This window comes from Vigna unguiculata, chromosome 7, assembly GCF_004118075.2.
Source record: "Vigna unguiculata cultivar IT97K-499-35 chromosome 7, ASM411807v1, whole genome shotgun sequence".
Lineage (NCBI taxonomy): Eukaryota > Viridiplantae > Streptophyta > Magnoliopsida > Fabales > Fabaceae > Vigna > Vigna unguiculata.
Genome location: NC_040285.1, coordinates 31617851 through 31633759, shown reverse-complemented (window position 1 = coordinate 31633759; position 15909 = coordinate 31617851). Strand labels below are relative to the sequence as shown.

The 15909-nt window shown below is 33.1% G+C and overlaps 2 protein-coding genes across 2 annotated transcripts; one reads left to right on the top strand and one right to left on the bottom strand.

Annotated features, from left to right (window-relative positions):
* The first annotated feature begins 5222 nt into the window (after positions 1-5222).
* Positions 5223-7911, top strand: LOC114192562 (V-type proton ATPase subunit c''2). The gene is made up of 4 exons (XM_028082316.1): positions 5223-5409; positions 5498-5575; positions 7166-7336; positions 7451-7911. Exons 1-4 carry the CDS (start codon positions 5285-5287, stop codon positions 7617-7619), a joined length of 543 nt encoding a protein of 180 aa, XP_027938117.1. The 5' UTR covers positions 5223-5284; the 3' UTR covers positions 7620-7911.
* Positions 7912-8442: 531 nt separating this feature from the next.
* On the bottom strand, positions 8443-15909 carry LOC114191463 (phosphoenolpyruvate carboxylase 4-like). The gene is made up of 20 exons (XM_028080635.1): positions 15566-15909; positions 14981-15144; positions 14723-14837; positions 14324-14401; positions 14140-14208; positions 13909-13987; positions 13721-13797; positions 13549-13644; positions 12940-13075; positions 12492-12596; positions 12187-12254; positions 11865-12110; positions 11598-11723; positions 11418-11519; positions 11199-11345; positions 10673-10771; positions 10256-10344; positions 9994-10120; positions 9702-9908; positions 8443-9448 (listed from the first exon to the last, which is right to left on the bottom strand). The coding sequence occupies exons 1-20, from the start codon at positions 15719-15721 to the stop codon at positions 8624-8626; spliced, it is 3111 nt and encodes a 1036-aa protein (XP_027936436.1). The 5' UTR covers positions 15722-15909; the 3' UTR covers positions 8443-8623.

Sequence of the window (15909 nt, the reverse complement as noted above, 5' to 3'; positions counted from 1 at the left end):
GCATATTTAAATTTAAATTTTATTTTAAAATTTAAAAAATATATTTTTTAAATATTTATGAATATTCACGCCAACAAATTTTATAAAACCCGTAAATGTTTTTTAAACCGACAAATAACAAGAATAACACTTAAATTCTTTTGTGACGGATAAGGTAACACGAAGACACAATCTAGATCGGACCGTTGTCATCCTATCACATTCTTTCATATTCAACTAGTCTGTGACCCGTGCAAACGCACGTTTTTTTTCTTTTGTTTTTTTATAAAATAATAATATAATTATTATTATATTTATCTAAATAAATTTAAATATATATATATATACACACATTTTTGGTGTCATATTTTTGTTTTTAGAATTTTATCTTATTAATTATTATTTTTTAATTTATATAATTTTTCATTATAAACAAAATGTTTTAAATTTTATTATTTTATTATTTTTTAACTACTTATTGAATTCAAATAATACTCAGATGTATTAATAAATAAAAAATTGCAAGTAATTGAGTTAAGATTGGTAATAAATAAAACTAAAATGAGTGTCTAATTATCATAATAATACTACTATAAAAATAATATTTTGTATTGATGAAACTAATACTAATAATAAAAATAATAATTATTATATAGTAATATAATAATAATAATAATACATTTATAGAAATATAATAATAATAATAATAATAATAATAATAATAATAATAATAATAACCATTGTAAAGGCCACTTATATCTTAACCCTAATGTTTAAAGGCTGCCCCAAATCAGTTGGGCCTAGGGCTGGCCCATAGGGAGTCAAAGACCCTAAACCTGTTCTAACCATCTCACTTCACTTTCAGAAAACAGTCGCCTTGTTCCTCTCTTTTTCTTCCAAACTATGCTTTGCTAGGGTTTAGAGCTCACTCGTGCTCAAGTTAGCTCAACCAGTTTCGACTCCACGTAAGTTGATTCTTAGCTCATACTAGTTCCTCTATAAGACTTATTTTTGTGTTTCCGATAGAGGTTCATTATGCTAACCTCGCTTTCATTTTGAGTCCAATTCGTAAATCTGCTTCTGGAGCCGTGGTGTTCATGGGATTAGGTGTCATAGTCGTTTGGCTAGCTCTTTCCAGGTAAGGGAAGCTAGGGTTTCTTATTTTAAGTGTATTTTGCCTGCGTTTAGGTTCTATTATGTATCTCTGGTGATTGTATGGTGTCTGCTTTGAAATGAATATGCTTGGTATACTGTTTTGGATGAACCTCAGATTTTACAGGTATAGAACAGTGAGGGAGAACTGTTATTTTCGCCCAAGCGAGCTCGTCTCGCCTAGGCGAGAGTAGCAAAGGCTCGCCCAGGGGTTTTCGCTCAAGCACTCGCTCAGGCGGGAAATCAAGTTCTTGAGCGAAAAACTATCTCGCGCTAGGCGAGATGACCTCACCTAAGCGAGAGTTCACGAAACTCCCAAGACCTCTGTTCGCAGTCTCTCCTAAGCGAGAGCCTGCAGCTTGAGCAAGAGCACTCCTTTCGCCTGAGTGAGGGCTCTTGGTTTGAGTGAGACCTGCTGCAGACCACACTGTTTTCTCCCCTGATTGTTATTGATTGTATGATTGGCTGGTTTGCTCTATTTAAAGTATGAGGCATGCGAATATGTATGAAATCTCTAATGTTATGGACTGGAAATTGATAAGTTTGACATGATCTTGGCATGTAACACATATGGGATGGTTGGTTATAAATGTGACATGGAATTGGTATGAACTATGATTCTATATTGGTTGATGGAACATGATGTCGGTGTGATCAAGACGTAATTCCACAATAGTTTCGTAGTGGTGTCTCATTCGGTCAGGACGTAATTCCATGAATCTCTAGGTGAGATTTCATGGTAGTGCCTCATTTGGTCAGGATGTAATTCCATGACCCATGTTAGTGAGAGTTTCATGGTGGTGTCTCATTATATAATTTAGTAAGGCTGCAAGGTAAGGATTGCATCCTAACACTCTAAAGAGTCAGTTAGTCTCACGTAGAGCGTACTGACCCAAGTAGTGAGAGTAGCAGGAGGCCTGGAACACTTTAAGGCTAACCTCGTGCGTGGCAGGATGAAACACTTTGACAATTGGCTCAGTAGAACAGTAGAAGTCACCACAAGTGCAAGCATCCGATGAATCCGACTAATTATATGTATCCGAATAAGTCGTGTCTTAAGTCTTAGTGTATGGTTTGTGAGTCATAACATAATTGGTTGATATATGTATCTTGGACTATGAAAGTGTATGCAACTGTATGATAAATTCTTTTCTACTATAACTTACCCTTTCTGCTTGTTGTATGTTCTGTGTGTGTGATTTTTTCTTTCTGCGATGATCATCAATTTATTGATATGAGCATATGTGAGAACTCCTCATGGTCAATAGGGAAATGGTGATTACGTTGCATAGCCTATCTGGGTTGGATTCCACCCATTTATGTCTTCTTTTAGGGTTGTTACCCATGTATTTCCTTATCCTAGAACTTTATTTTGAATACTTTAGATCCCTTACTCTATTTTGTTATTGGCATTTTGGTGTGCCTTAGTTTCTTTCCTGTTTTCTTTTGGACAACTCTACAGAATAGTGTTTATACTCCATGACTTTATTTATATTATTTTGTGTAATGTTTCATTTAATTATGTTATATTTTAAATGGGACATTACAACCACTATAAATACAATATAATTATCATAATAAAAAAAATAATTTTTCAATTCTACTAATTTACTAATTTTAGTAACTTCTTTTTTCAGGTGAAATATTTAAAGATAAATCAACTACTAAACGGATAAAAAAATGGTATGATTCTGAAGTAAATAAAAATAAAGCATGTGTTTATCTATACTAATAATAACAATATTATTATTATTATTATTATTATTCGCAGATAAAAAAATAATGATTATACAACAACATGTATGTAAAAAGATACACATATTTAATGTCCTCTTTTATTTTTAGAATTTGGTCCTCTTAATTATTATTTTTAAATATAAATAATTATTCATAATAAAAAATATTATTTTTTTAATTTTAATATTTTATTAATTTTGTAACTACTTAAATTCAAAAAATTACTTAGATGTAGAAATAATAATAATAATATAATAATAATAATAATGTTAATAATAATATATAACAATTTATTTTTATTATTATAATTATAACAACAACAAAAATAATAACAACGTAAATTCTAATTGATATAATATCAATAATAATAAAAATTATTATTGTTCTTATTATTTAATGATTTAAAGTATAAAATTAATATAATAATTTTAACAATAATAATAATAATAAAAATAGTAATTTTGATAATAATAATGATTGATATAACTATATTATCATAATAATTATTATAATAATATTCGTAATAATATAAATAACAATCAAAAAATATTATTACAAATAAAAGAATATTTACAATTACTATAATAAATATAATAATATTCACAATAATAATATTAGTAAAAATAAAAGTTAATGTGACAAATAAAATAAAAATATTATAATAACAATAATAATGAAAATCATGAAAATAATATTAGTATTAAAAATTCTAAGAATAATAAAACAATATTAATAATAACAATAAAATCAACTGTAATAATAATGTAATTATAATAATAAAATAATAGAAAACAACAATAATACAAAAAATATTGAAATAATAATAATTATAATGATAATAATATTAATGATAATATTATAATGAAATTAATAATAATAATAATAATGATAATAATAATAATATTAAAAATATTGATAATTATTTGAGGTATAAAATTAATATATTAAAATTAAAAATAATAGTAAAAACACAAATGACACTATAAATAATAATAATAATTTCAATAATAATGACAATAACAATTAATATAATAATATTATAATTATTATAATAATTATTATAACAATATTCATAATAATATTAATAATAGTAAAAAAATATTATAATAAATAAAACAGAAATATAATAGTAATAATCATAATAATATTAATAATAATAATAATATGATTATTACAATTAATATTAATTTTATTTAATGATAATAATAATGATAATAATAATAATAATATTATTATTAATGTAATAATTATAATAAAAAGAATAGCATTAATAACAATAAAAATAATAATTATAATAACTATAATATTTATTATTATAATAATAATAATTATATTCGTAATATTAATAATAATATATTATTATAATGAATAAAATAATAGAACAATAATTATGAAAATTATAATAATGTTAATAATAATAATAATAATAATAATAATAATAATTACAATGTAGTAAAAATAATAAAATAATATTAATAATTGTAACAATAATAATATTACAATTATAATAATAAAAAATAATTATAACTATTATTATAATAATATTAATAATAAAAAGAATATTACAATAAATAAAACAGAAATATAATAATGATAATAATAAAAATAATAATAATAATAATGCTAATAATAATAATAATATAATCATAGTGGCATTTTATTAAATATTGGTAATGTCAGTTGAAGAGAAAAACAAGTCGGGTATGGAGATAAAAGATTGTTTGAGAGGAAAGAAGGACAAGTTTAAAGCTTACGACGGAGTTTTGTTAGATAATCTTTAATTTTGTAAGATAATATTTAGATTATGGAATTGTTTATATTTAACAAAGTGATAAGATATTTTATATTTGGTGAATTAGATTTAAATTAGTTATTATTTTAGTTAGTTGGAGTATCTACAATTTAGTTTGGTAATATGGGATATTATATAAAATTAGATTAAATTAAGATTTAGTTTGATTTATTAATATTTGGTTTATAATTGGTTATATAATAATCCGTTCATTCTGTATCAATGAAATATACCAATACGTTATATACTCTTTTAATTTGTGAATTTTTTCGATCTTCTTTTTTGAGAGATTTCATCTTAACATTGACTGACTTATCCTTTGTTAAATTCTTTATGATTTTTGTGGTTGACTTACCGTTATCCGGATCATAGCAAGGATGTTTATTAGTGATATTTTTGTATGTTCAAAAAGGTAGAAGGTCGTTTAAGTAAATTAGGTATTATTGAGATGCAAAATATCAAATAACAAAAAGTATGTACACGTGTCTAAAATTTAAGTAGGGGTAAATTGGTATTATAGGATCTAAACGACGCGTTTCGTCCCTTCATATCACTGTGGTTAACCAAGCAACTCAGGGATCCAATTACATTCATCGATTTCCTTCAGTTAGCAACACGTTCACAATGTCTGGGACGATTGTGGCACATTCGAGTTCTTGGAGCAGGGCACTTGTCGCGATCTCGCCTTACACCTTCTCCGCCATCGGTATCGCGGTCGCAATCGGCGTCTCCGTCCTCGGCGCCGCCTGGTAAGCCTTCGATATCCGTTTTTTATTTCCGTTTCCGCTTCCGTTTCTGTTGCTCTCAGTTATGGAATCGCTTCGCTCACGCTTGCAGGGGGATCTACATCACCGGTAGTAGCTTGATCGGCGCTGCAATCAAGGCTCCACGAATCACTTCCAAAAATCTCATTAGGTAAAACTGATTGCAATTTTGTTTGCACCGCTTTTTGTTTTTTCTTTAAGTTTATGTTTTTAATTGGACCACGTATATTTCATTTAGGTGTTTCCTACCTTTTTTTTCCAGTAATTTTTTGTACTGAATTAGGTTGATGAGAAATTTTACGGTAGTGGAAGTCTACGTTTGTGTTGATTTTACCTTGATTTCTGTAGTTCTAGGTTAGATTCGTTCGTTTAGATTAGGAGATTGCGTTGCTTAGTTGTGATTCGGTTAAGGATTGGAGGTTGGAGTGGAATTGTTAGTTGTTGTAAATAGAAAAGGATTGTGGCAACTCTGTGTTACAGTTTACAAATTACAATTGCACAGTGGTGGTTCGCAGCTTTCACACACAAAAACAGTAGTCGACAAAGTCTTTGATGGTGAGGAATCAGTCTGGAAGTCCTCTTATGTCAGTGACTTCTACTGGATCTTTATTCAACGATGTTACTTTATTGGTGGCGTAATGCTCGTTTCTGTGGTAAATAGCGGTTTATTGGTAGTAAAATAGTGCTACTTGTGATTTAGTTTTGAGTATGAGGTGATTTTACTGGGTATTGGGCATTAATCTCTCCCCACATAATAAGCAGTGATAATCTTTCTTCATCATTGGGGGAGTAAGGGATCGTATGGTCTGAAGCCTACTGGGTTATTGAATAACTATCTAATACATGAAAAAAAAATGAAAGATATAGAGAGCTTCTTGCACTGAATTTTATTCTCCGTTTCAAACTCCGTCTATTTTTTTTTTCAGCGGTCAGATGCATAAGCTGAAAGATTAATACTGATATTTTAATTTCAAATAAAGGAGAATGCTTTGAAGTTTATTTTTTCTTGACAATGTAAGAATTCTCATGTGCATATTATGCCTGATTTTTTGGGTAGAGAGATTACTTGTACCCTATTTCAAGTCAATCAGGAATGAACACTCTAACTGCTCAACTTCAATTCAACAACCTTCAATGAACACTCTAACTGCTCAACTTCAATGTTGTCGTTTTTGATCGAGCATGGCTTACCACTAAGTGGCATTGTAGTTGGAGTAGTAATTATTTATTTTTCTATGTCAACTTTGTTCAGTCTCACTGGACCTCTGTTTGTGTGCTTTGTTTATTCTTGGGATTATTATGCCGGCTCAAGTAAGGCTCTCAAAAGTTAGTTTGCCTAATATTAGGGCTTGGAAATGCAATTACGGTTGAGCTCAATATCTTTCGGCTTTTAGTGTTTTTTTTTTTGGTCTGAATTATGTAGAGATTTTAGTTTTATTAGCTCTACCAATAAGATGTTTGATTATAAGCTTGTGTTGAATACACAATAAATTAATTCGTACCTAATCATTTAATAATGATTGATTGACCCAACTTACAATGTAAAATAAGTTGTTAGACCCTGATTTTAATGTGAACATAAAAACATTTATTCTAAACTTAAGATTGTTCTATTAGAGTACTGGGAATGTTAATGTTCCTTTCTGCATGTAGTATCTGCATAATAGTGGCTGATATAGTTTCAAATATAAATATCTGTGCCATCTTGTCATTATGGTTCGTGATGTTTGTTGTATTTCAGTGTAATCTTCTGTGAAGCTGTTGCTATATATGGTGTTATTGTGGCTATTATTCTTCAAACAAAATTAGAAAGCGTTCCAGCAGCAAATATCTATGACCCAGAGTCTCTTAGGGCTGGATATGCAATCTTTGCTTCTGGATTAATCGTGGGCTTCGCAAATCTTGTTTGTGGGTGTGTATTCTTTGTTACCCTACCTCTAATATTTTTGCAGGAAACTCTCCCGAAGAATGCAGGGGGACCTTTTCCATGCTGTTGTGACATATTCAATTTTTTACCCTCTGGCAGGTTATGTGTAGGAATAATTGGAAGCAGCTGTGCATTATCTGACGCTCAGAATTCCTCCCTCTTCGTGAAAATTCTTGTGATTGAGATCTTTGGTAGCGCGCTTGGGCTATTTGGAGTGATTGTTGGAATTATTATGTCAGCACAAGCAACATGGCCAACCAAAGTTTAGTTTCCACTGTATCAGAATGTGATGTGGGACTGCAATTATGGTAGAGCGCAATATATCTTCTGTACTTCCCGGGATTGAAGTTTTCTCTACTTCCTGTTGGTAAAAATGTAAAATCCAGCGTAATTGTTTGCCTTCATTACAACTGTAGGCTGTATTATTTACTAATGAGTTGATAGAAGGTTTTGTGTATCATCAGATATGTCAGTCTGTTGGTTGAATTTCAATGTTTTTGGAGGACCAAATCTTTTATTGATCAATAATAAAATTGAATTTATTTAGGCTTGTGAATAAAGACAACAAGCAGTTTTGTTGAAATGTGGGATCTCTATTTGGGTTAAGGTAATGTTCTTGTTAAATTGGGATTAAAATGTACTTGTGATTGGGAGTGGGATTATGAATGTTGGGTAATATAAAAGTAGAAATACTTTTTAAGGTTGGACCGCCAAGAGTTGGTGCCATAATTAATTTAATAGAATAGCAATTAGAAAAGGTTTGCATTAATTAATAACTGCTGCCCTAGGGAAGTAAACTTTCTTTCCAGTGATTCCATTTACCTTATGCAAGAACAGTGATTTTTTTTTTTAAAAGTGGGTCGCTATGAATCATTTATTAAAAAAATAGATCAATTTACTAATTAATTATATTGTAAAAATAGTTTACTAATTAATTATATTGTAAAAATAGTTTACTAATGATTTGATTTCTCTCTATTATTTTTTTGACTTTTATATAATTTTTAAAGTTTTATATACTTTTTTTAAAAATAAATTTTTAATAATTTGATTAAAATATTAAAGCATGGTTACCAAACCAACAAGACCAATGCAATCCAAAATACTGGAAAAACTTATTATGCATCACTTCATCACATTAGAGGATATCTTTAAAGTACAGAACAAAGCATTCGCCATTATGGCTATCTTAATCTTTCCATAGCAAACCTATTATAAAACAAGGGTGAACACATGTGAAGGCTTGTACAGTATAATCTCTGAGAAGCAAGGTCAACCTGTATTCTTCATCCCTGCAGCAATTCCATTAATGGTGATAAGCAAAGCATCTCTGATTTTACGGTTGTCATCATCACGTCTTAACCTCTTGAGGATCTCCACCTGCAACATGTTCAAGGGATTCAGAAAGGGAAGTCTATTCTCAATCAGCCTCCTCAAGCTCCTATTGTTCTGCTGAAGTTTCTCGTGCCCACTAATCACTAGTACAAACTTTTCCGCCGTCATGAGCTCACTTCTCAGTTCACCACCAAGCTCTTGCCTCTCCTGTGACACAAGCACTTCATCATAGTGCTTCGCTATAGGAATGTCTGCTTTTCCCAAAACCATCTCAATCAGGTCTATGGTACTTTGGAAGAACGGCCATTCTTTGTACATGGCTTTCAGATCCTCAGTGAGACCCTTCTCACAAGCTCCTTTCAAACCTGCTCCAACTCCAAGCCAAGCTGGAAGAACAAATCTTGTTTGTGTCCATGCAAATAGCCACGGAATTGCACGAAGGTGTCCAATTCCTCTTGAGCTCTTCCTTCTTGCAGGGCGGCTACCTATGTTAAGGAAGCCAAGTTCTGCCTCTGGTGTGGCTTCATGGAAGTAGGCCAGGAATTCTGGATTTTCATACACCACATTGCGGTAACACTGGCAACTGATGTTCGAGATCTCTTCCATCACATTGCGCCATTTTTCTTCTCTGGGTGGAATAGGAGGACGAAGGGTTGCAAGTAGCACCGCTGTTGTGTATATCTCAAGTTGTCTAACAGCTATTTGTGGCAACCCAAACTTGGCCTCCACCATCTCTCCCTGCTCAGTAGACCGAAGCGTTCCCTACAATGCACCATGGAAAAATAAATATGTTCTTTCAAAAATTGCTCATAATTTTAGAAGGGAAAATGAAACTGAAATTCACTGAAAAATGAGTCAACCCACACATAAAAAATTGACAATACTTTTAACCCAAAACCTTAAGACAATAAATTTATAAATCTTCACCCTTATATTTAACTTTCTCATTTTTATTCAATATAAAACTTAGACTCATACTTGAACTTCCAAAAGAATGCAATGCAACATAACCTACCATGACAGACCCTGGGGGCTGGGACTGAATAGCCAGATATGTTGGCCCTCCACCACGACCAATACTGCCTCCACGGCCATGAAATAGTGTAACCTTTATGCCATAATCATTGCATGCAGCTACAACATCCTCCTGAGCTTTGAAAAGTTCCCAGGCTGCGGTAAAGCGACCGGCGTCTTTACCCGAATCAGAATATCCAACCATAACCTGGATATATAATTTATAGTTCTCTAAGGTAAATTTCACATTACTGTCGTAACAAAAATGAGATGACCTCGGATTAAAATGGTACCTCTTGGTGTCCGTTGTGGTTCTTAATGACGTGTTCACGGTACCAGTCTATTGATAAAAGTTTTCGGATAACTGAACCAGCTCCTCTCAGATCTTTCACAGTTTCAAACAGAGGTACCACTCGCAACCTATTAAGAAAATAGTTCCCGAATACATTATTCCTCATGTCCTAATTTGCATGATAAAACAATTGCTTCAAGTTTTTGTTTCAGAAATAATATTAAAAAAAACATATGTAAGTTCCACCTAAGTTTCATACTTACGTTCCACCAGGACATGCTTTTCCCGACTCACCAATAGCAGCAAGCTGTGCATCCTTCTGTAAAAGCTCTACTGCAAGGACGTCACTTGCCTGATAATCAAGTATAAAACCATTATTATCAGTGTGAATATCAATTTCAATTTTTTCATGTTTTTAAACAAGTTTGTGTCCTTCATAGATGTAGAGTTGAAATGCCAAAACATATTACATGAAAGAAGTTATCACTAGCAGCTTGACAGAATATAGGGAAAATAACTTTTACATGTAAAATCAAACGCCAAGAATGAATTTTTTAAAGAAATGACTCGATGGATGTTAGAGCATGCAATTTAGTACGCCATTCAGGCTAGGTGAGACTGGAATCTGCAAGTGATTTTGTGCAAATTGTATGCATAATTTGTAGTAGCAAGTTTCATACATTTGAGGCCATAGAGATCACATAAGCTCCGAGAGAATCACTTCCTAGTTCAGCAGCAATTCGGAATGTATCCAAGACTTCTTTAACATCAGAAGGAACCTAAAAGAAGAAATCAAGATACCAATCATAAATAACTATGAACATGGAACAGAAAGAATTGAATTATCACATGCAGTTCAATTCTTTATCACTTTAGATGAATAAGAATGTAAAAAGAATAGTTAACTTTATACTTTTAATTCAAGTGTTATAGAAAGTTCAATAAGGAACTTCTCGGTGTGTCAGTAACTATAGTTCGTTGAAGAAACTAAGGCTATTATTCCAATTTTCACCTATGAAAGATCACAATGACGGTTTTGGAACTAATCAACATTCAGTTAATCATACAGAAAAGTGAGGATGGAATAGCTTCAATTCTTCACCCTTCAACTATGAAACTAAAGTACAAAAAAAAGCTTTCCTGTCCCACAAGACAGTTTGGCAAATATGTGCTTAGTATACCAAAAACTCTAACCATCTCACTCACCTCTATACTAAGAGGAACTAGAGGCCTCTTCCCTTTCAGTTCTTTTGTTAAGAATTCCAACTTCTTTTCTTCATCCCATTCACTGTAAGTACCCATATCTAAATACTCTGTTATTGCATCAAGTGCTTCTGCGTGTCTCCCAGATTCCTGTCATAATTAAATTCTGAGGTCACAAAACCGACTATCTAAGCAATATTAAACATACAATTTAAGTCAGACCTGACGCAAGTCAAGCTTCATCAACACCATTCCAAAGGTAGCAACTCTACGAATCAGATCAGCAAGTCGACCATCAGCTAGCACCCCAGATCCACATGATTGCTGTGAATATATGGAGAGTTACATACTAATTGTGGACAAGACAACCCTTCAGGCAAAAGAAGGAAAGAAAAAGAGTACCAGAGATTCGTAACAGAGAAGCAGAGGTTCCAAAAGCTGATCAGATGTTTCATAGTACTCCAAAGGATCATAGTCACAAGCAACATCCTCCAGAAGTAGTTCTAATCGTCTACGACTTTTCTCAAGCTGAACAAGACATTGCAAAGATGTTTGCATTCATTAAATGACAACTTAAAGTTACTTAAAAAAAATCACTGGAATTCCAAGTAGTGGCATTTATAAAGTCCTTTTTCAAGTACCAATACCGGAATAAAATTGAAGTAATACCTTATCCTTAACATTCCCCAGGACAATTCTATACGGAGCAATTCCAGGAAGTTGAGGCAACATTGGCTCTAAAAGCTTCTGAAAAGTGGACTTTCCTGTCTGAGGTTCTGCATACAATTTCTTTTGACCAAAAGAAGATGATGCTGTAGCTGAAGAAGCACTGGAATTTGCTGAACTTGTTCCTGGAAATTGAATATTGGGATTGACATTTTTCGATGCAGTTGAACTTAAGGCAGCCCCACCATCCTACCAATTAGAAAATATATATTATCTAATATGCTATGGCAGTATCAGAAATATGAGAAACACGGAATTGAACTACCTTGTGATTAGATTGCATGTGATCAGGTCCTGGAATGTCTAGTCTAGGATGCCGAGATTCACCATTTTCTTCACAAAAGAATATGTCCAAACAGGATATGAATTAGAATGTCAAATATGTCTCATCCCTCATGTATGACAGAATGAAGTCCCTTAGCATTGCAGTTATTTTCATGCAATGAAATGAAAATGTCTAGGAAGTTGTAGGAAACAAAAATGTGGACATCAATGACATACAAGTTATATGATATAACATATGATATTCTCAAAGAACTAGATAGAAAACATTAACTCCAATATGTGTACCAGCAATAGAAGGTAAATGAGCTCTAGCTGGAAGTTGTGTTGGGAGTGCGAGACTTCTATTCACGGATTGGTTCCAATTCTCACGGGGATTGTCATGTTTAGCTTCTGCAGAGGAAGAGGTAACCATCAACTCGTGGATACAGATTATAATAGTATCAAACTAGCAGTTGATTTGATGCTAATCTTATATTATTAAAGCTAAGAAGAAGAAAAATCAGAAAACACTTCAAGGAAAATCACACAAAGCTCTCAAGCATCAACATTCACCACACACCCAGTCTGTTGGAGTCAATTTTAAATAGATGAGACTTGGTCTATGGATTTTATGAAAACATGACCCCTCCAATCTTAAGTCCAAAGTAGTGTTAATATTTTAGAAGCCATGAATTATAAAGTTATGCTTTGAATTGTAATGATTTCAAAGCATTCAAATCTGATGTTAAATCACCTAGAATGTCATGTGCCAGTCTTGACAGCCTATCACTGCACTGGTTCATGGATAGCTCAAATCTGAGGCTGTCCACTTCCCTGATATAGAGATCAATTGCCATCCATCTAGATAGAAGTGAAACATCTTTAGTGACCTGAGTAACAAAAAGAAAAACACTTAGTCAGAAACTATTAAATCAAGCAAAATTGGTAAGATAAATGTTCTCTGGCACTGAAAATCCAGCCCAAGATTCTGGTGAGTTGATGATGTTGTGTAAATTACACACAACAGATGATGTCAATGATTGAACCAGTAAAGAATATCCAGCCTCCACTCCAGGGAAATTTAGAAAGAAATATTTCAGGAAGTATTTAACATAATAATAGGTAGCTAACTTTTATTTCCCTCGACAGTTCTCCACGTTCAACAAGCATTAAAATTTTCCTTAACCAAAGCACACAAGAGATGTTTAAATTTTAAATTGATGAAATTTATGACAAAAATATGATTATTGCATTACTGGAAAAGTTCTCACTCATTGAAAAACTCTTCCACTTATTCAAAAAAGTGAAATCATTTTGTAGAGTATTGGCATCAAGAACTTTAATGGATGTTAAAAATGTTCACCTTTGCTGTCACATTTGGGTTCCCATCTCTATCACCTCCCATCCAAGATCCAAACTTTATGGGAGTGCAGGTCAAGGGGAGTGGCTTTCCTGTATGCTGCGAGGGAGGATAGATTGTATTCAAAATCTTAGAGAGAATTTAAAGCCAAGACCATGAATTAAAGATGATAGACCTTCTTTAGAGCATTGCTAACACGTCGTAAGTAATGAGGAACAGCTTTCCATAGTGACTGGTCCACAATGTTGAAACCTGGGGGGAATTTATTGAACAAACAGTTCTCATGTGCCAAATATAATTCCCTTCTTTTACTGTGAACCAAATCATGCAAGTGCTGACGTATAAAATAATGAAGTAGCTTACCAGCTCTAGCTTCATCTACTGGTGTGGGCTTTTGGCGCCTTAGTTCATCTGTTTGCCATATTGAAGTTATCTCTCTCACCTACCAAACCATTTCTGATCTATGAGAATAGCAAAAAGTATTTGCAGAAACAAAAAAATTGCACACACCATTTCATAATTAAAGAAGATTATCTACAATTTAAACACAGTCAAGCACCTTTCTAGAGTGAAAATACAGTTCAGAAAAATTACCAGATCTTCAATCACCATTTCCCGATCTTCAGTGCTAAGATCGGGTCGATCGTTATAATCCAAAAGATGCTACATGGAAGAGGGGGGAAGTAGTTAAAGACTGATGCTTATATGACAATATAGATTGAAATTTTCAAGCTTTTGGAAATATTTTCTATGGCCCAACAAGGTCAAAGAAACTCACAGCAATTCTGACGTGTTTGAATTGTAAGGTTCGACGGTTGATCTGTGTGGGATGAGCCGTGAGAACAATTTCAACCTCCTGTAGCGACAGAAATCAAATTGAATTTTTAGAAGGAAGAGAAGCTGGAACTAGATCACTGATTCAAAGACCATCAAAGTAAACATTGCACTCCAAATCAATAACAAAAGATAATTATACTGAAAGAAAATAAAGAAAGTTTCAAAATTACTAATCTTAGTCTGCATGGTGCATTCAATAATTTCCATAAAAATTCAAGGAAGCGTAGCAGAAGTTTGGATGAAAAAGTTGTCATAGAAGTTAGGCTAAAAACTTTATACTTATCACGGAAGGCCACTTGATTTCAGTTTCATCTTTGCTTGTAAAGAACAAAACAATAACCTGCTTGCAGACTGTGTCATAAAGTTCTTCTGGGGAAACTCCACCCTGCACCAGCTGATTAAATATATCATCGCAAGATTTTGCAGTTTGTGCCATATTCCCTCCTTTACGAACCCTACAAAAGCACAAACTCTATAAGAGACTACCCTGCCCAGTAGTACTCTCGAAGTATTGAAACAAAATATAATTGTTCAGATTTTACAATGATATTATCAATATAATGAGAGTATGAAAACCAATAAGCTATGACCGAATTACCTGTGATGGGTCTCAGCTATGCCCATCAAAGTAAGATAGTGGCTGAAGGCACGAGCAAGGGTGAAAGCTTCTTCCAGTGTCATCTTCGACAACTCTGAAGCCAACTGCTTCTCAAGCAGCTCTGCCATGTTCAAAATACCCGCCTGCCTCATATTACAACCACTCTGCCAAAAAGAGAAATTGAACTCAGTGCCACCCAATTTCCACGTCCAAGCTTCTCATCACACGAACTCACCACATGCACCATCACAATCCATAACAAACAAAAGCTCGCAAATCATGACCCACATGCATCATGGTTCATGAAACACCAATGCATATAAAGAATACCTCAGAAACAGTAAAATAAGTAGAAGAGTAAAAAGTATACATCTTATTCTATCACAAACCACCATGCATGTGAAATTTGTTAATTTTTAAGAAAGATTGGAACTTTAATTTTAGTTTCTGTCTGGCAGAGACTGCAAAACTGACAGAACATAACAATTAAACACAAACAGGTAACAGCAACAACCCCCTGAGGATGAAAAAGAAGGAGAGCCGGTGAGTGAAAGAAAAGGGAAAAGGGTGAAAGGTTGGTTTGACCTGCGCAAGGACTCGAATCCTTTCGATCTTGTCCACTAAGTTGGTGCCAACCTCGCGCTGGAGAATGTCGTTGAGGAGATTCCCGAGCAACCTGCAGTCATCGTCGAAGCTCTGGAAGGAGATTTCCTCGGCCACATCATCAGTGATGTCAGTCATTGGTGGGAAAGAAGGAAGATAGGAAATGGAGGAAGGAGAAGGAGTGAGGAGTGTTATTAATTGAGAGAGAGTGGAGAAGAGAAAGTGGGGTCAGTGTAAAAGTTGAAGGAAACAAAGAACATGTGGCAAGCAGACACAGCAGGAGCCAAGCGGTTGTTATTCAAGTGTGATGGAATGGAACACACTCC